Here is a 21,251-nt window from a genome sequence, read left to right as displayed (position 1 = left end):
GATGGGTTAAAAAAGGACTGTCATGAGGATTAAGTGAAATCACACATGTGAGAACTAAGTAAAACACATTATAAAGAACTACACCAAAGTAAATTACCATTAATATTGTAAAAGTAGGTACAAGATCACTAGACCAGGAATCACGAGATTTCTAATTCTGTGACCTATGTCTGCTTTGTATGTAGGTTACACTTGACTTAAAAAATTAATTGAATGAAAAGATTACTAATTCTCTGTCTGCTGCAAATAAATCTCACACCAGTTGTATCTACAGGGCCGTCTTCCTCCTTAGCGGCTTTAGTTTCCTCACTTGTAAAATCAGGGTGTTGAATCCTATTATCTTCTGTTCTTTGGTCCTATCTAAAATCCTGTGATCTATTTCTCATTGCTCAAGGTCCTGATAATAGATAATGATAACACACTTTTTAAACAAAGACTTTGACACAGAGGTAGGGGCACATCTCTTTGAGGTGAAATAACTAAGGGTGAATGAATAAAAGGGTTTGGGAGATTCCAGGCTGTTCTGTGTTAGGTTATACAGGGAATCTCCTAAAGTATTATCGGGTCTCAGACAGGAAGCTCAGACTGGGAGACGAAAGCACTCTGTCCATTTTAGGCACAAATGAATATCAGGCTCCAAGTGCAGCTTCTCTGCATGTGCATACAGTGTGAGTATTTGTGGAAAGTCTTCAACTGTCCCTAACCCGAGGTTTGAACCAGTGAACTCTGTCAACTCCTCAGCCAGCTCTGTGACCCTGGGCAATCTCCTAGCCTATGAACAGTGGAAGGCACTGCTTCATGTCTTCATTTCTAAGGGGGAGGAATGAGATGAAACCAGGACAGAGAGAACTCAGGTACATTTTAGATAAGTCATTCATACAAAAGTACTGTGGACACTGGGCCATATCTTTACGAGATATTTTAAATATTACACAAGTAATTTTATTCTACTGACAAGTGAAAATCTGGGAAATGCAGAAAAGTATGGAGAAGGAAAAATGCTCCCATCCTTTAAAGCCCAGAGATAATGTTTGGATGAGAAGCCCCATCACATCCAGTTGGAACCTCCTCCTACCTGAGCCACGCATCTCAAGGGGCAAAGACACCTTCCATCAACCCCACTCTCACCTGGGTCCAGATAGAGTACAGGCAGCTTCATGGCAATGGCTAAGTCTCTGAAGCCAGATCTGAGTTATCACATCTGTAGGACAAGATACCACCACCTCCCCTCTGTTAGAGCGACACCACGTGGCCTGAGTGTTACTCGTGGAGCACCTTCCTCACACCGCCTACAGGGCTTAGAGCTCCCACACCCCTCAGCTCTGCACAAAGGCTTTGTTAAACCCCCAAGCCCCATTCACACTACAGTGTTAAGGTTGTGTAAATTCCTGATCTGTCCTAATGACAACTGTACCTTCTAGAAGGTAGAGGAAGCTTAGGGAGGCAACCTAATTCTAAACAGCAAAGAAGTAGGGAGACTTAGTATCATGTTGGAGTTTTCTTCACAAATTAGAAAACAGAAGCAACCTACACCTTTCCCTGGTAGATCTTTAGACCCGAAATAGTCCAGATTTTCCCCTCAAACTCTCAAATTTCCTGGATGTTCCCTGACAGCACTTGCATCGCAAATGGGCTGAGGACCAATCAATCAGGATAAGATGCAAAGGGTCTGCAGAATGAGAGTGGTCTGTGCTGTGTGGGAATCTGAACCCACAGAGTCCAAAGTTATGCAAAATCTAATCTACAATCTCTCTCTTATGCACATGTGCGTGCACACATGAGCACACACACATCCTGCCCCACTCCCACCTCTTCTGCAGATTCTTGGCAGACCTGCCTTCAACCTGCACGTTGTTGTTAAGGCCCAGCCATGAAGCTTCGTCTCTGGAGGCTCATAATTGCAAAGGGCACAGAGTGCTTGTTACCAGACCCCTCATGGAGATCCTGAAGAGTGAACCAGGGAAATGAACTTTAATTACAATTCTCTGGAGCTCACCTGTGTTGCTGTCTCAGTGAGGGCAGCGGCCTCAGCCTCCCCCAGGTGTTGCACCATGTTGTAAAATAGGCTGTTCTTATTTTGCAACAACTTATACAGCCAACCATATTCTATTTGTCTTCCTGAATCCAAAACCTAAAAATCAGCAGAAAGAAACCTATTATCAGACAATGTTTCCCAGTAACATAGTTTAACTCAGACAATATTTTATTGCACATGGATATGTTCACTAATTGAAACTTAAAAGGAAGAGGGAGGGGCTCTTACTCTGCTTTCTACTTACTAGTGGCTTTGCATCATGGTGCTGGAGAGAAGAAAGAGTCTGAAACAGTTGGCCTAAATGATACAGCTATAGACATAGTTCTGATGTTAAGGGGTACTGAGCTCTTCATTTAGGTCATTCTTAGACTAAATGTATTTTAAGAGAAGGTGCTGAAACTCTGAACAGGACACAGGTTGTTTTTCCATAGCTAAGGACCGCAGTTAATTCTGCCCCACGGTATTTAACTAGAGACATTTATTAAGTCTCTTAAAGGCCACTTTCCTGTTAATCTTTTGCTTACCACTGGGAAGCATTGCTAAGGGCAGCTTGCTCAAAAGAATTCAAGAATAACTCAATTTGTCATAACCAAATAATAATTTAATTGTCCTCTAACCTAGAATACCAATTTAGATTCCCTGAATGTGTAATTTAAGTTAATCACAGTATGACAGAATATAACTACTCCTCCTAATGTTAAAAAGAAGGAAAAAAATGCAATTTTGTTTTTTGCCTTTTTTAGGGCCACACCCACGGCATATGGAGGTTCCCAGGCTAGGGGTCTCATTGAAGCTGTAACTGCTGGCCTACAGCACAGCTCTCCGCAATGCTGGATCCTTAACCCACCAAACAAGGCCAGGGATCGAACCCTCAATCTCATGGTTCCTAGGCGGATTCGTTAACCACTGAGCCATGATGGAAACTCCAAAAAAATGCAATTTTAAAACACAGGTCTCCACAGCCTTTTGGTCATTTAATCTATGAGAGAGCAGGCAAGACTAGATAATGGATAAAAGACAGTCTCTTCAGCAAGTGGCACTGGGAGAGCTGAACAGCTACATGGAAATCAAGGAAATTAGAACACACCTTCACATCATATACAAAAATTAACTCAGATGGTGTAAAGACTTAACTATAAGACATGCTACCATAAAATTCCTAGAAGAAAACATAGGCAAAATATTCTTGGACATAAATAGTTGACATATTTTCTTAGATCAGTCTCCCAAGGCAAAAGAAATAAAAGCAAAAATAAACAAATGTGACATAATTAAGCTTAAAAACTTTTGCGCAGCAAAGGAAATGGCCAATAAAATGAAAAGACAACCTAAGGGACGTGATAAAATATTTTCAATGATGTGACCAACATGGGGTTATTATCCAAAATGTACAAACAACTTATACAGCTGACTATCAAACAAAACAAAACAACCCAATCGAAAAATGGGCAGAAGTGCTAAACAGACATTTCTCCAGAGAAGACATAAAGATGGCCAACAGGCACATGAAAAGATGCTCAACACTGCTACCTATTAGAGATATGCTGATCGAAACAATAATGAGGTGGCACCTCACACTGTCAGAATGGCCATCACCAAATCTACAAGTGATAAATGCTGGGGAAGGTATGGAGAAAAGGGAACCCTCCTACACTGTTCGCGGGAATGTAAACTAGTGCTGTCATTTTGGAAAACAATATGAAAAGGAATATTTTCCTTAAAAAGTTGAAAATAGGAGTTTCCATCCTGGCTCAGCAGAAAAGAATCTGACTAGTACCCACGAGGGTGCAGGTTCAATCCCTGGTCTAGCTCAGTAGGTTAAGGATCTGGCATTGCCATGAGCTGTAGTGTAGGTCGCAGACATGGCTTGGATCTGGCTTTGCTGTGGCTGTGGTGTATGCCGGTGGCTACGGCTCTGAATAGACCCCTAGCCTGGGAACCTCCATATGCTGCGGGTGTGGCCCTAAGAAAGAAAAAAAAAAGTTGAAAATAGAGCTACCATATGTTCTAGCTATCTCACTCGAGGACATACATCCAGAAAACATGAACACCCTATTTCAAAAAGATACACGCACACCAAAGTTCATAGCAACGCTGTTTACAAAAGCCAAGAGTTGGAAACAACCCAAGTGCCCATCAACGAATGACCGGTTTAAGAAGAAGGGCATACATATATACAACGGATATTTCTCACCCATGAAAAAGGATAAAATAGTGCCTTTGGCACCAATGTAGATGAACTTAGAGAATATCATATTAAATAAAGTAAGTCTGACAGAGAAAGACAAATATGGCATCACTTACATATGGAATCTAAAAAAAATAATAAAGTACAAATGAATCTATAATCAAAATAGAAACAGACTCACAGACACAGAAACCAAACTGAGGTTACCAAAAGGGAAAGGAAGAGGGTTATAAACCAGGACGATAGGATCAACAGACACAAACTACTACACATAAAAAAATCAGCAAAAAGGATTTCCTATATAACACAGGGAACTATATCCAATATCCTATAATAACCTGTAATGGAAAATATTCTGAAAATATATATATAACTTAATCACTTTGTTGTATACTTGAAACTAACACAATACTGTAAATCAACTGTACTTCAATTTTTAAAAAACAGTAAATAACATGTGGCTAAAACACATCTGGGGAAAACAAGGAAATTTTCACTAATTCTTTATTGATTCAGAACACATTTACTGCATATTTAACTGCATTGATGGCATTACGCCAGAAGTTGTGGAAGCAGCAGACACAGCACCTGCCCTCAGAGAGCCTGTACTGAAAGGAGAGAGAGAAGAAAACCCTCAAGTGTTTATGATGCAAGAAAAAAAGCACGACAAGGAGCAGGTTCGTAGTAGAAGAGGTGACTTCGGGTCACAGGTTCAGAGGACAACCTTCAAGGAGGACAGAGGGCAGGGAACTGGGCCTTGAAGAATGGCCAGACGTGGACATGCAGACACAGGACGGGTGGGTGGACAGCGGTCTTTCCAGACACAGGGAACCACATGAGCAGGAGGTCTGGAGGCGAGCCTGGCAGCTTTTTAAGGGCAGGGTTGTGTGGTTTTCCTTGTTTCATCTTGCAGTCCTGACATTGTACATGACAGGTAAGAGGCACACAGTACCTGCTGGCTGAAAGGCAAATACAAAGGAAATGAAGTTCAGGGCAGACTGGCTGACCACCCAATGGTGCCGCCTGGCAACACTGTACAGTGAGATCAAGGAGGAAACCAGTCCAGCTGGCCTGGGAGTCAGCTCAGGCAGTGGGATGCAGGGGTTCCAGGACTAGGGATGTGGACGGGGAGGACCACAGGTTGATGGCCATGGGCCAGAGGGAGAGTGGGAGGAAAATGAGGGAGAGAAAAACCAGGGTTGAGGATGGAGGCTTGAAACTCACTGATGGTCAAATACTGGACAAGAGAGAGAAGAGAAGGTGCAGTCCGAGGGGAGGGGGAGCTGAAAGGAGCAGGAGGGCAGCGCCCCAAGGCTCAGGTCAGGGGCTCCAGGAGCTGCGATGGGGCCCAGACTGAAAAAAGGCCTAGAACATAATTTTACCCACGTGGCCTTTACATTTACTGGTTTGACCAAAGATTCTAGATATTTCAGAAGAAATAAACAGAAAGTAACTCTAAACTTTCTTCATGTACAGAAAAATTAGTATAAACTTGAATTTTTAGTTTAATATCCTTTTATATCTATAAGAAAAGGCTCCTGTAATCGCCCCTGTCTCCCCACTCTTCCTGTAACCCAAGTTAAACTATAAACTAACCACACATTCAAGGGGGTGCGATAACAATACCTCTACCCCAGGCTCTCTCCAGGAACGCCAGCCTCACATTGTTCACCACCCTCTGGAAGGTTAAGGAAAATACACTATATGAAATGAGTCAGGCAGTTACAGAAGCTCAGTGAAGAGTGTTTATCAGGCCTGTGTATCTGCAGATAATCCAGGTAACTGCCCCAGACATAAACATCTAAGGGACCCACTGCAAACTAGTTTGCTCCATGTCACTGGCAGGATGCCAGCAGTGACAATGGGGTGGCTGCAGGGAGAGGTGGGGGCAGGACAGGGTGGAGGAAGAGCCAACAATAGGAAAGAGATGCTGCGAACAGCTTTCAATATGGGGACACACAGTGAAGGGAGACCCCACTTAGTGACAAGTAGAGAGGGGGAGGGGAAGGTATGAGTGTCAGGCCTCTGTCTCTGGCTGCCAGGTGACACGGGGACAGTTATTCAACCTTGGATGGTGGGTCCATCACTGGTAAAGTGGGTGCCTGTGACTTTCTCAGTGACTGGACAACGTAGCAAGTATTAACGTAAGACTGTTCTGAGGTCCTGAACAACGAAACCCCTCTTCTCAGCTGGGGAATGAGGCCGGCAAGGCCATGGTGACTCCACGCTGCTCTCTCAGAGCTGCTGCTTTTACATGGAAGCCCCCCCATAAAGGATTTCCTCTCCCAGATTGTGCTTCTATCTTCCCTCTGGAAACTGGAATGACATCTCTTGGTATGTTTTTTTTGGGGGGGGGAGGGGGTTGTCTTTTTGCCTTTTCTAGGGCCTCTTCCATTGGCATATGGAGGTTCCCAGGCTAGGAGTTGAATCAGAGCTGTAGCCACTGGCCTACGCCAGAGCCACAGCAACGCTGAATCAGAGCTGAGTCTGCGAACTACCCCACAGCTCATGGCAACACCGGATCCTTAACCCACTGGACAAGGCCAGGGATCGAACCCACAACCTCATGGTTCCTAGACGGATTCGTTAACCACTGCACCACGATGGGAACTCCTCCTTTTAGTATGTCTTTGAAAGAGCTTTTTTCCTCGAAATGTTTTAACTGCAGCCATGTAGGCTTCTGAAAGAAACGTTACCTGAAGGTGAAATATAGAATTTCAGTAACACTCTAGTTAGGTGTGGGCCATTTTTGTGCTTTTCAGGGGGTATGGTACAACAGTTTCTGGTTTTCATTTCACTGGGAAAAACTACCAAGAAGAGGGCTTGCACTGAGGAAGAAGGAAAAGGACATAAAACCACAAGACTGCCTGTAGACTGAATTGGTAGAACCTGAGCTTCCTGGCCCTGGTTCGGGTCCTTCATTTCCAAAGAATCCTCGAACTGCTGGCGGTGAAAATGCTGAACACAGGCAACAATAGAGTTGGAGCAACAGCAGATTTTCACCTGCCTCCTGTGCTCATGCTACCAGGGAGAATCTGGGGGTGTGGGGGGTACTTATGAAGACAGGAGTGTGCAGGGATTGGAGGAAAAGCTGTACCACCGGCTGAAGAGAGAACAGACCACAAGCGACCAGGTGGTCCTAAAAACTACAAGAAGCAGCCTTCAATGCGGGGACAGTGGTAACTCTTAGGAAAGAGAGGATTTCTAATTTGTCTTGTTCTCCTGTTTAGTGATAATGGGGTAAATAAGGAAGATTAAATTATGTGTCATTATGACTACACCATGTTTAATAAAGGTGAAATTGACAGAACATCTTTGTAAAACAGAATTCTAAATCTCACCCATCAATGGTGTGTCATGAAGCAAAACTGAATGAATCCCTTTGGAGAGCCAACACATAAGCTACCTACCAGGTCACAGTTGTTTACCAACCAGACTTCTCTTTGATTTACTTACAGTAAACAAAAGCACATCACCCATCTTCCTGCAGAATAGTCACCAGTGCAGCAAAATGTAATAATTACAGCTTAAGCACTTGCAGTGACTGGACTTTACAGTGACGACACTGATGGTTATGCCCTTCATCAGCGTCCATCACTCCCCAGCCACTCCCCCCAACCCAGAGGCTGGCTGCCCGCCCTGCAGAATTATTAGGCTTTGCAGCTGATGGACTTGTCTTTATGTCCTTCAACCTTTCAGAACAGACAATCACCTGCTTTCTGGAAAGGAAACAGGTACAGGCATCGCTCGGAGACATTGCAGGTTCAGTTCCAGAACACCACAATGAAGGGACCATCGTAATAAAGTGAGTCACATGATTCTCTGGTGTCCCAGGGCACAGAGAAGTTATGTTTACACTCTACGGTAGCTTATCAAGTGTGCACTAGCATTGAGTCTTAAAAAACAATGTGTAGACTTTAATGTAAAAATAATTTATTGCTAAAAAATGGTAGCCATCATCAGAGTCTCCTGCAAGCACCACTGGATCCTGTGGTATCTCCTGACAATGTTTACTTAGCATTAATAAGATAACTGAAATCAACTCATTGTCACAGGCTAGGGGTTAACCTTAAAATACCTTGCACTCCTGTGGGATTATATGCAGCCAAAGGTTTTTCCTTTCAGGGATGATTTCCTTATCATTTTATAAAGCCACACCCTAACATATATTGAAACTCAAAAACAGAGGGAAAGAACAAAGAAAGAGAGAAGATTAAAAAAGAAAGAGTAAAGGAATAAAGGTAGGAAGGAAGGAAATAGAGCTAAGGAAGTAAATGTTAAATCACTAAAGAACAAAGAGCCAATAACAACGGGAAGAAAGACACTAGACAGACACCCACAGACCAAGCCTGAAGCCTGCTGTGTGTGCAGAGTCCAGATCTTGCTGGGTGTGCAGAGTCCACTTGCTGGGTGTTTCTCTACAGGCTCTCAGCTCCCCATCTCCCTTCTTTCTACCCTCTCACCTGTGATGCAGAGGCTGGGTCTCTCAAATCTCATTTCAGAGGCTCTGTGACCTGCTCCCCTTTGGGAGGTTCTGCCATTAGGGGGCACTAGAGGGAGACCGAGGGTGGGACTCAGAGCTAATGGTCTACCTGGTCTCTGCTCCTCCTGCAGCATCACCTCAGCAGTGATGACTGATCCCAGCTCCCAGCTCGCTCAGCACATGGAGAACCTGCCTCCTCGGGCTCCCTCACAGACATGACCAGCAGCTGGACGGTGACTTGGAGGATTGAGTGCCGACTCTTTAGAGCCTCTCCTCTCGGTTCTTAGGTCTGGACGTCTGTCCTAGGACATGGGAGTTGGTTCCTAAAATTCTTATCCTAGTGTTTCTTTCATTTTTCTATCCCTCAAATTCCTATGTAACAAATTTCCTATATTAAATCCCTTCTGTTGAACTACTTTATTTTTCTCACTAGGGCATTTCTCTCATGGACTCCCCTGTGACAGCAACAGCTGAGAAATTCTGGAACCCTAGCAAACCTCCTCGGGGCAGTCTAAATGAGAGGCTAATTTTCTGGATCAAGGAAATCCAAAAAAGCTGAAACAGCTGTGACACAGTGACAGTGACTATGTCCCACCATCTGAAATATGAAGCCAAACATGGATTTTGAATATTTTCAGGCTAACCATCTTTAAAAAATGACAATGCAAATAAGTTTTTAATATGAAATTATTCAAAAGCACATTCAGAAAGCAGAGTTAAGTACCTGAGTTAATGTCAGGAATCAGAGGAGAAATTAAGAGAAAATTAAATTATTTGGAGGTTTCTATCAAGGTTTACAAGGAAGGATGAGTTAAAAAATTGAACATAAACGGAAACAACCGAAATTCCACAGACAAGACTCTTACCATCAACCATTCGCTGTCAATAATGGTGCTCAACCTGTTTGTGATGGTTAACACAGTGCACTGGGCAAATTTCTCATGGACTTTCTTCTTAATTACCTCATCAGTTCTGGAATCAAAGAAGGTGATTTAGTTCAGCAAAGATATGAAAAGCAGACAAAAGAGTTTAAAAATCATATGATATTTTCATACTCTTTTTAAAAAATTAACACTGTAAGACTTAATCTTGTTCCTGAAAAACTATAAAAACTTTCCTTAGAAATTTATTATTTTTCATTAAACAGTGGGAAATAGTCTTCCCTTGAAATTACTTGAAACTCTCAGGAGCGAAATTTAGAAATCTAGCTCTCCTAGGATACTTCATAACAACATGAATAATACATAACACATTTTGATGTCTTCTTCTGTTTTATAGGATTAACGATAACAAGAGCTACCTTTTGGGTGGAGAGAAGAATTAGAAACATTTCTCAGCATCACAAAATATTTCCCATTTACTACATTTAAAATTTGGAATCCAGGTTTCATGGACCCCAGCTCCAGACCTTGGATCCACATTGGATGTGGCTTTGTCAATAATCAATATCTGATTTTTCCTGAGAATAGCCCTGGCAAAGGACACCAGCTGTCTCTGTCCAGCACTCAAGTTCGATCCAGATTCTACTAATTTAGTATTCAGTTTCCCAGGGAGACCTTCAATGGCTTCTTTAAGCTGAACCTGTGGATACAGAAAGAATGACATTTTCCTCAACAAACTGCTACTGAAGTAGACAAGCCTCTTAGACATTCGCGCTCTGAGGGCCTCAGGACTTCCTACATATCTTACATGTGCAGCCAGGTGATGGGGGGAGCTCCTGCCAGTGAGCGATCACTGAGAAAGATGCTAGAGTCAATATAGGACAGAAGGAATTCCTGGAGAAACACAATGATGGGGTGATTTCTCATTCAAAGAGACATCACTGTGGTAACAGGATCAATTCCAGAAGCATACATAGAAACCACACACTTTGTGAAGTAAACCCATGTTTATTTTTATTATCATAAAGTTCCAAATGCAGTTTAAAAAGGCAGTATTATCCTCTACCACTTCCACGACCTCATCATTATTAGAATTCAGAAGCCACTAAATTTTATTTTAATTTTTGCTCCTACAGATCAATTAATTATAAGTTTAGGCCAAGTTCTACAATAGTTTTAAAAAAAATTTTTTTTTCTTTTTACTACAGCCCCTACAGCATATGGAAGTTCTCCGGCTGGGGCTGAATCAGAAGTACAGCTGGGGGTCTACACCACAGCCACAGCAACACCATAGCTGAGCTGCATCTGTGACCTACGCTGCAGCTTGTGTCAATGCCAGATCCTTAACCAACTGAGTGAGGCCAGGGATGGAACCTCCATCCTCACAGAGACAATGTCCAGTTTGTAACCTGCTGAGCCACAACGGGAACTCCAAGACAGTTTTGACAGGATTTGTCTCCTAATGAACATAACCTCTCTGTCCACGGAAAACTATATTCTAAAATCCTAGAGCAATTTTACTACCTAAGAATCTGTTAAGAAAGATCTCAAGCTAGGAGACAAACAGAAAAATGATTTACTAGGAGTTCCTGCTGTGGCTCAGCAGGTAATGAATCCGACTAGTATCCATTAGGATTCGGGTTCAATCCCTGGCCCTGCTCAGTGGGTTAAAGATATGACATTGCCTGAGCTGTGGTGTAGGTTGCAGAGGTGGCTAGGATCTGGCATTGCTGTGGCTGTGGTATAAGCTGGCAGCTGTAGCTCAGACTCAACCCCTGGCCTGGGAACTGCCACATGATCTGGGAGGGCCCCCCCCCCCAAAAAAAGAAAAATGATTTACCAGTATTTTCAGTTTTTTTATATGTTTGTGTGTGTGTGTGTACATACACTTCCCTCCTCAAATTCCGAGCCTATGAAATATTTCACAACCATTCTCTAAAGCATCTGCAGCCTTCAGAGTCACATGAGGGGAAAAAAATCTCTGTGTATTTGTAATAAATAGATAATGGATCTACCTATCAAGATAGGATTGTAAAAGATATTGTACCTTCTGTCTTTTTTAATTTTATTTATTCATCACATTATTTATTCTTAATTACTCAATGAATTTTATTACATTTATAGTTGTACAATGATCATCACAACCCCATTTTAGAGCATTTCCTTCCCAAACTCCCAGCCCATCCCCCACCCCCACCTTGTCTCATTGGGAAACCATAAGTTTTTCAAAGTCTGTGACTCAGTATCTGTTCTGCAAGGAAGTTCATTGTATCCTTTTTTTTTATTTTCCACATGTAATTGATAGCATTTGATGTTGGTGTCTCACTCATCTGGCTGACTTCACTGAGCATGATAATTTCTAGGTGCATCCATGTTGCTGCAAATGCCGTTATTTTCCTTTCCTTTTAATGGCTGAGTAACATTCCCTGTGTATATATACCACATATTCCTCATCCACTCTTCTGTGGATGGACATTTAGGTTGTTTCCATGTCTTGGCTATTGTATATCGTGCTGCAATGAACATTGGAGTACGTGTGCCTTTTTGAGTTATGGTTTTTTCCTGGATAGTGCCCTGGAGTGGGATTGCTGGATCAAAATATATTTTTAGTTCTCCTTGGGATCTCCATACTGTTTTCCACAGTGGTTGCAAAAATTTACGATCCCACCAACAGTGTACTAGGGTTCCTTTTTCTCCACGACTTCTCCAGCACTTATTACTTGTAGACTTTTTGATGGTGGCCATCCTGGCTGGTGTAAGGAGGTACCTCATAGGGGTTTTGATTTGTATTTCTCTAATAATAGGTGATATTGAACATCTTTTCATGTGTTTTGGCAATCTGTTTGTCTTCTTTGGAGAACTGTCAGTTTAGATCTTCTGCCCATTTTTTGATGGGGTTGTTTTTTGTTTTTTTTTTTTTTTGGTATTGAGCGGTAGGAGGCATTTATAAATTTTGGAGATTAATCCCTTGTCATTTGCAAAGATTTTCTCTCATTCTGTGGGTTGTCTTTTTGTTTGGTTTGAGGTTCCTTTGCTGTGCAGAAACTTTTAAATTAGGTCCCATTTGTTTATTTTTGTTTTTATTGTCATTACTCTAGGAGGTGGATCTGAGAAGATATTGCTGTAGTTTATGTTGGAGAATGTTTGGCCTATGTTTTCCCCTGAGAGTTCTATAGTATCTGGTCTTATATTTAGGTCTTTAATCCATTTTGAGTTTATTTTTATGTATGGTGATAGGGAGTGTTCTAATTTCATTCTTTTACATGTGGCTGTCCAGTTTTCCCAGCATCACTTATTGAAGGGGCTGTCTTTTCTGATATGAGTATTGCTACTCCAGCTTTCTTTTGATCCCCGTTTGCATGAAATAATTTCTTCCATCCTCTCACTTTCAATTTGTATGTGTCCCTAGAAGTGAAGTGGGTCTCTTGAAGACAGCATATATATGGGTCTTGTTTTTGTATCCATTCAGCCAGTCTATGTCTTTTGGTTGGGGCGTTTAGTCCATTCACATTTAAGGTAATTATTGATATGTATGTTCCTATTGCCATTTTATTAATTACTTTGGATTTGTTTTTGCTGCTCTTTTTTCTTTCCTTCTTCTCTTGTTCTTTTCTGCCTAGAGAAGTTCCTTTAGTATTTGTTGTAAGGCTGGTTTAGTGGTGCTGGATTCTCTCAGCTTTTGCTTATCTGTGAAGGTTTTGATTTCTCCTTCAAATCTGAAGGAGAGCCTTGCTGGGTAGAGTAATCTTGGTTGGAGGTTTTTTCCTTTCATCACGTTGAGTATATCATGCCACTCCCTTCTGGCCTGCAGAGTTTCTGTGGAAAAATCTGCCGATAGCCTTATCGGAGTTCCATTGTATGTTATTTGTTTCTTTTCCCTAGCTGCTTTCAAGATTTTCTCTTTGTCTTTAATTTGGGTCAGTTTGATTAGTATGTGTCTCAGGGTGTTCCTCCTTGGGTTTACTTTGTATGGTACTCATTGTGCTTCCTGGATTTGAGTGAGTGGTTCCTTCCCCATGTTAGGGAAGTTTTTGGCTATTACCTCTTGGGATATTTTTTCTGTCTCTTTCTCTCTCTCTTCTCCTTCTGGCACCCCTATAATATGGATGTTGATGCGTTTCACGTTGTCCCAGAGTTCTCTGAGACTCTCTTCATTTGCTTTCAATCTTTTTTCTCTTTTCTGTTCTGCATCTGTAATTTCCACTAATCTGTCCTCCACCTTGCTTATTCGTTCTTCTGCCTCCTGTATTCTGCTGTTAGCTGCTTCTAGTGAATTTTTTATTTCAGTTATTGTATTTTGCATCTCTTCTTGTTTAAGTTTTATATCTTGTATCTCTTTGGTCAGTGTTTCCTGTAAGTTATACATCTTTGCCTCCAGTTTATTTCCAATGTCTTGCATCATCTTCAGCATCAACAGTCTAAAGTTTTTTTCCTGGAGGCTGAGACTCTCCTCAGGGCTTAGCTGTTTTTCTGGGGTTTTTTCTTTCTCCCTCATCTGAGTTACAGTTCTCTGTCTTTTCATTTTTATAGGTTTTCGGTGTGGTGACCTTCTTACAGATAATAGAGTTGTAGCCTCTCTTACTTCTGATGTCTGCCTCCCTGTGGTTGAAGTCAGTATGGAGGCTTGGTGGAGGCTTCCTGATGGGAGGGGCTGATGCCTGCCCCCTGGTAGGAGGAGCCAATTCTAATCCCTCTGGTGGGTGGGGCTTAGTCTCTGGCTGGGATTAGAGGCAGCTGTGTGCCTGAGGGGTCTTTAGGTAGCCTGTTTACTGAGGGGTGGGGCTGTGATCCCACCTGGGTTGCTGTTTGCCCTGGGGCTTCTCAGCAGCTGGCTGACGGGTGGGGCCAGATTTTCCCAAAATGGCCACCTCCAGAGAAAGGCACTGCTGCTGAATATTCCCGAAAGCTTTGCTTTCAATGTCCTTCCCTCACAACAAGACACATTCACCCCTGTTTTCCCAGGATGTCCTCCAAGAACTGCGGTCAGGTTTGACCCAGATTCCCTTGGAGACGTTGCTTTGCCCTGGGACTCAGTGCACGTGAAAGTCTGTGTGCGCCTTTTAAGAATGGGGTCTCCGTTTCCCCTAGTCTGGTGGAGCTCTTGTGCATGAGCCCCACTGGCCTTCAATGCCAGATGCTCTGGGGCTCTTTCTCCCTGTGCCAGATCCTCACATGTGAGAGTTTGATGTGTGGCTCAGAACTCTCACTCCTGTAGGTGAGTCTCTGTGAACCAGTTAGTTTCCAGTCTGTGGAGCTTTCCACCCAGGAGGTATGGGGTTGTTTATATCGTGAAATCGCCCCTCTTACCTCTTGATGTGGCCTCCTCGTTTTTTTTCTGGAGTAGGGTATCTTTTTTAAGGTTTCCGGTCCATTTTGGTGAAGTGTGCTCAGTCTTTACTTGTGAATTTTGTTGTTTTTAGGAGAGAAGTTGAGCTCCAGTCCTTCTATTCCGCCATCTTAATCCCGTCTCCGAAAGGGCTGTCTTTTCTCCATTGTATATCCTTGCCTCCTTTGTCATAGATTAGTTGGCTGTAGGTGCATGGGTTTAATTTTGGGCTTTCTATCCTGTTCCACTGATCTATATTTTTGTCTTTGTGCCAGTACCATACAGTTTTGATGACTACAGCTTTGAAGTATAATCTGAAGGAAGGGTGCCTGATTCCTCCAGCTCCATTTTTCTTTTTCAGGATGGCTTTGGCTATTCTGGATCTTTTGTGCTTCCAAACAAACTTTAAAATATTTTGTTCAAATTCTGTGAAAAATGTCTTTAGTACTTTGATAGGGATTGCATTGAATCTGTAGATTGCCTTGGGTAGTAGAGTCATTTTGACAGTATTGATTCTCCCAATCCAAGAGCATGGTATGTCTTTCCATCTGTTTTTGTCATTTTTGATGTCTTTCATAAGCATCTTATAGTTTTCAGAGTAGAGATCCTTTGTTGCTTTTAGGTAGCTTTATTCCTAAGTATTTTATTCTTTTTGATGGGATGGTAAGTGGTATTATTTCCCTAATTTCTCTTTCTAATCTTTTGTTGTTAGTATATGGAAATGCAGTCCATTTCTGTGTATTAATTTTATATCCTGTGACTTTGCCAAATTCAATTATGAGCTCTAATTTTTTGGTAGAGTCTTTAGGATTCTCTAAGTATAGTAACATATCATTTGCAAATAGTCATAGTTTTACTTCTTCCTTTCCAATTTGGATTCCTTTTATTTCTTTTACTTCTCTGATTGCAGTGGCTAGGACTTCCAAAACTATGTTGAAGAGGAGTGGCGAGAGTGGACATCCTTGTCTTTTTCCTGGTCTTAGTAGGAATTCTTTCAGCTTTTCACCATTGAGAATGATGTTAGCTGTGGGTTTGAATGATGTTAGCTGAGGGTTTGTCATAATGTTGAGGTAGGTACCCTCTATGCCCACTTTCTAAAAGGTTTTTATCAGAAATGGGTATTGGATTTTGTTAAAGATTTTTTCTGCATCTATTGAGAGGATCATATTTTGTGTGTGTATGTGTGTTTGTATGTGTGTCTTTTTGCCTTTTCTAGGGCCACACCCAAGGCATATGGAGGTGCTCAGGCTAGAGGTCTAATCAGAGCTATAGCCGCCAGCCTACGCCAGAGCCACAGCAATGCTGGGATCTGAGCCATGTCTGTGACCTATACCACAGCTCACAGCAACGCTGGATCCTTCACCCACTGAGGAAGGCCAGGGATAGTATCCACAACTGCATGGTTCCTAGTTGGATTTGTTAACCACTGAGCCATGACAGGAACTCCACAGGATCACATGGTTTTTATTCTCAGTTTGTTAATGTGGTGTATCACAATGATTTATTTGCAGATACTGAAGAATCCTTGCATCCCTGGGATAAATCCCACTTGATCATTTTGTGCAACCCTTTCTATGTATTGTTGAATTAGGTTTTCTAGTATTTTGTTGAGGATTTTTGCATCTATGTTCATCAGTGAAATTGGCCTAAATTTTTCTTTTTTTATGGTATCTTTGTGTGGTTTTGGTATCAGGGTAATGGTGGCCTCACAGAATGAGTTTGGGAGTGTTCCTGCCTCTGTGAGTTTTTGGAATAGTTTCAAAAGGATAGGTGTTAGCTCTTCTCTAAATGTTAGATTGAACTCGCTTGTGAAGCCATCAGGACTTTGGTTTGTTGGAAGTTTTTAAATCACACTTTCAATTTCAGTACTTGTGATTGGTCTGTTCATCTTTTCTATTTCATCTTGGTTTAGTCATGGAAGATGATACTTTCCTAAGAATTTGTCCATTTCTTCTAGGTTTCCCATTTTATTGGCATATAGTGGCATGTAGTAGTCTCTTATGATCCTTTGTATTTCTGTGATGTCCACTGATACCTCTCCCTTTTCATTTCTAATTTTATTGATTTGAGTCCTCTTTTTTTTCGTGATAAGTCTGGCTAAGGGTTTATCAATTTTGTTGATCTTTTCTAAGAACTTTTAGTTTCATTGATCTTTTCTATGCTTTTCTTCATTTCTATTTCATTGATTTCTGCTCTGATCTTTATGATTTCTTCTGCTAACTTTTAGTCTTGTCTGTTCTGTCTCTAGCTGCTTTAGATGTAATGTTAGGTTTTTGTTTTTTGGTTTTTGTTTTTTTTTGTCTTTTTGCCTTTTTGGGGCTGCTCCTGCGGCACATGGAGGTTCCCAGGCTAGGGGTCTAATCAGAGCTGTAGCCGCCAGCCTACGCCAGAGCCACAGCAACTCGGGATCCAAGCCGTGTCTGCAACCTACACCACAGCTCATGGCAACGCTGGATCCTTAACCCACTGAGCAAGGCCAGGGATCAAACCTGCAACCTCATGGTTCCTAGTCAAGTTCGTTAACCACTGTGCCACAATGGGAACTCCAATTTTAGGTTGTTTATTTGAGCTTTTTCTTGTTTCCTTGTATTGCCACCAACTTCCCTCTTATAACTGCCTTTTCTGCTTCCCATAGGTTTGAGAGTGTTGTATCTTTGTTCTCATTTGCTTCTAGGTATTTTTTAATTTCCTCTCTGATATCTTCACTGATCCATTGGTTGTTTAGTCTGCATGTGGCTGTGTTTTTTGCACTTTTTTTTTTTGTTGTTGTTGATTTCCAGTCGTATAGCATTGTGGTAGAAAAAGATGCTTGATAGGATTTCAGTTTTCTTAAAGTTACCGAGGCTTGATTTTTGGCACAGAATGTGATCAATCCTAGAGAGTGTTCCATAGAGAAGAATGTGTATTCTCCTGCTTTTGGATGGAATGTCTTATAAATATCTACTAAGTCCAAATGGTCTAATGCTTCATTTAGGGCCTGTGTTTCCATGATGATTTTCTGTCTAGATGATCTGTCCACTGCTGTAAGTGGGGTGTTAAAGTCCCCCAGTATGATTGTGTTACTGTTGATTTCTCCTTTTAAGGTTGTTAGCAGTTGCCTTATCTAATGAGGTGATCCTATGTAGGGTGCATATAGATTTACAGTTGTTATATCTGCTTCTTGGATTGATCCTTTGATCATTAGGTAAGGTCCTTCCTTGTCTCCAAAATATTCTTCATTTTAAGGTCTATTTTGTCTGATATGAGTATTGCTACTCAGCTTTCTTTTGATTCCCGTTTGTGTGGAATATTTTCTTCCATCTTCACTCTTTCAATTTTTATGTGTCCCTAGAAGTGAAATGGGTCTCTTGAAGACAGCGTACATATGGGTCTTGTTTTTGTGTCCATTCAGCCAGTCTATGTCTTATGCTTGGGGCATTTAGTCCATTTACATTTAAGGTAATTATCGGTATGTATGTTCTTATTGCCATTTTATGAATTGCTTTGGATTTGTTTTTGTTGCTCTTTTTTCTTCCCTTCTTCTCTTGTTCTCTCCTCTTCTGGTTTGATGACTATCTTTAGCATTGTATTTGAATTGATTTTTCTTATTTGTTTGTGTATCAATTGCAGATTTTTGGTTTGCAGCTGCCCTGAAGTTTTGGTATAGGACTCAATATAAATAGGCAATTGTTTTAAGTTGTTGGTCTCTTAATTGCAAGTGCATCTCCAGTGTCCTCCATTTGTAGGCTCCTCTTCTGACAATTTCTGATATTGGTAGTATAATTGTCAATGGATAATTTCCTATCTTTACTGTATATATGCCTTTACTGGAAAGCCTTGTCATTTGTGGCATTTTTGTTTCTGGTCACAGCCTTTTCTTTTCTGCCTAGAGAAGTTCCTTTAGTATTTGTTGTAAAGCTGGTTTAGTGGTGCTGAATTCTCTTAGCTTTTGCTTATCTGTGAAGCTTTTGATTTGTCCTTCAAATCCAAATGAGAGCCTTGTTGGGTAGAGTAATCTTGGTTGTAGGTTTTTCCCTTTCATCACCTTAAGTATATCATGCCACTCCCTTCTGGCCTGCAGAGTTTCTGTTGAAAAATCTGCCAATAACCTTATTGGAGTTCCCTTGTATGTTACTTCTTTCTTTTCCCTAGCTGCTTTCAAGATTTTCTCTTTGTCTTTAATTTTGGTCAGTTTGATTAATATGTGTCTCGGTGTATTTCTCCTTAGGTTTATTTTATACAGTATTTGTTGCACCTCTTAGATTTGATTGAGTAGTTCCCTTCCCATGTTAGGAAAGTTTTCATTTATTATCTCTTCAAATATTTTTTCTGTTCCTTTCTCTCACTCTTCTTCTGGCACCCCATCATATGGATGTTGATGCATTTAATGTTGTCCCAGAGTTCTCTGAGACTCTCGTTTCTTTTCAATTGCTTTTCTTCTTTCTGTTCCACATCAGTGATTTCCACTGGTCTGTCTTCCACCTTGCTTATTCATTCTTCTGCCTCCTGTATTCTGCTGTTGGTTGCTTCTAGTGAATTTTTCATTTCAGTTATTGTATTTTGCATCTCTTCTTGCTTAAGTTTTAAATCATGTATTTCCTTGCTCAATGTTTGCTCTAAAGTAACAATCTTTGCCTCCATTTTATTTCCATTGTTTCATCATCTTCAGCATCATCAGTCTAAAGTCTTTTTCTTGGAGGCTGAGAATCTCCAGATCACTTAGCTGTTTTTCTAGGATTTTTCTTTCTCTCTTATCTCAGTTATAGTTCTCTGTCTTTTCATTTTTACAGGTTTTGGGTGTGATGACGTTTTAACAGAAAATAAAATTGTAGCCTCTCTTACTTCTGGTGTATGCCCCCTTGTGGCTGAAGTTGGTATGGGGGCTTGCTGCAGGCTTCCTGATGGGAGGGACTGGTGCCTGCCCACTGGTAGGTGGAGGTGATTCCTATCCCTCTGGTGGGTGGGGCTTTGTCTCTGGATGAGATTAGAGGCAGCTGTATGCCTGGGGGTCTTTAGGCAGCCTGTTTATTGATGGGCAGGGCTGTGATCCAGCCTGGATTGTTGTTTGGCCTGGGGCACCTCAGTGCCCGATGGGTGGGTCCAGATTTTCCCAAAATGGCCACCTCCAGAGAAAGGCATGCTGATCAATATTCCCAGGAGCTTTGTTTCCCGTGTCCTTCCCCCACAACAAGCCACATTCACCCCTGTTTTCCCAGGGAATTTTCCAAGGCTGCAGTCAGGTCTGGCCCAGATTCCTTTGGAGCCTCTGATTTGCCCTGGGACCCAGGACACATGAAAGCCTGTGTGTGCCTTTCAAGAATGTGGTCCCTGTTTGCCCCAGTCATGTGGAGCTCTTGTGCATAAACCCTAGTGGTCTTCAATGCCAGATGTTCCAGGGGCTCTTTCTCCCAATGCCAGATCCTCAGGCATGCGCACTTGATGTGGGGCTCAGAACTCTCACTCCTGTAGGTGAGTCTCTGTGATACAGATACTTTCCAAACTGTGGACTTCCCACCCGGGAGGTTTCGGGTTGCTTATATCACATAATCACCCCTTCAACCATTTGATGTGGCCTCCTCTTTGTCTTCTGAAGTAGGATATCTTTTTGAAAATTTCCAGTCCAGTTGGTTGAAGGCTGTTCAGCATTTGGTTCTAATTTTGTTGTTTTTAGGAGCGAAGTTGAGCTCCAGTCCTTCTATTCAACTATCTTAATCATGTCTCTAGAGTTTTTTAAGATATCACAATTTCACCATTAAATCTACTCTGTGATTTCAAATCAGTGGATCATCCTATTTTTCTTTATATGTGATGGCCTACTTCTCTCCCCACCTTTCTCTTCCAGAATTTAAATGTAGAAAGATTAATAAACTTAAATGAAATACGAGAGGTGCAATGCTTTTCAAGTCAGAGAAGGTGGAGTAATCGGCTTGATTTAGGAGAATAAAAGCCCACCAGTTGCTTTAATGCAGAGTGAGTGTGTAAAAAATGAGTGCTGACATGCGCTCAGGAACCAGAATCACTGGCAGGAAATTGTCAGGCCTCCAAATCCACCCACAGACTTCAGAACTATCCCTAGAAGGGTGACACTAAATGCCAAATGCACCAGATCAAAATAAGAATGTGAACAGTCACATGGATTTGTATTTTAAAAACATGTTTTAAGAAATAAGCCACCCTTGGGAGTTCCCATTGTGGTGCAGTGGAAATGAATCCAACTAGGAACCATGAGGTTGCAGGTTTCATCCCTGGCCTTGCTCAGTGGGTTAAGGATCTGGCATTGCCATGAGCAGAGGTGTATGCCAGTGGCTACAGCTCTAATTAGACCTCTAGCCTGGGAATCTCCATATGCCATGGGTGCG

The 21,251-nt window shown here is 41.7% G+C and overlaps 1 protein-coding gene across 36 annotated transcripts in view; it reads right to left on the bottom strand.

Moving 5' to 3' along the window:
* Nucleotides 1–21,251, bottom strand: part of LOC100517850 (ATP-binding cassette sub-family C member 4-like) — a 174,250-nt gene that overhangs the window by 9,944 nt on the left and 143,055 nt on the right. For 35 of the 36 annotated variants that reach the window (XR_014819741.1, XR_014819728.1, XR_014819722.1 and 32 more), the window contains 3 exons: nucleotides 10,115–10,287; nucleotides 9,573–9,678; nucleotides 1,997–2,131 (listed from right to left, as the gene is read on the bottom strand). Coding sequence is in view for 18 of the 36 variants with exons in the window: in XM_084982096.1 (XP_084838222.1) it covers nucleotides 1,997–2,131; nucleotides 9,573–9,678; nucleotides 10,115–10,287 (414 nt within the window). In the remaining 18 variants the exon portion in view is untranslated. Of the gene's footprint in view, nucleotides 1–1,996; nucleotides 2,132–9,572; nucleotides 9,679–10,114; nucleotides 10,288–19,324; nucleotides 21,164–21,251 lie in introns of those variants that run through there. The other variant, XR_014819718.1, reaches the window with a different exon arrangement.

The sequence above is a fragment of the Sus scrofa genome, chromosome 11 (assembly GCF_054392235.1).
Source record: "Sus scrofa isolate SSC_HxYL_T2T_F1_AM1 chromosome 11, Sscrofa_HxYL_maternal_Yorkshire_Landrace_v2.0, whole genome shotgun sequence".
Classification (NCBI taxonomy): Eukaryota; Metazoa; Chordata; class Mammalia; order Artiodactyla; family Suidae; genus Sus; species Sus scrofa.
Note: the sequence above shows the minus strand (reverse complement) of the source record. Positions and strands in the feature narration are given on the sequence as shown.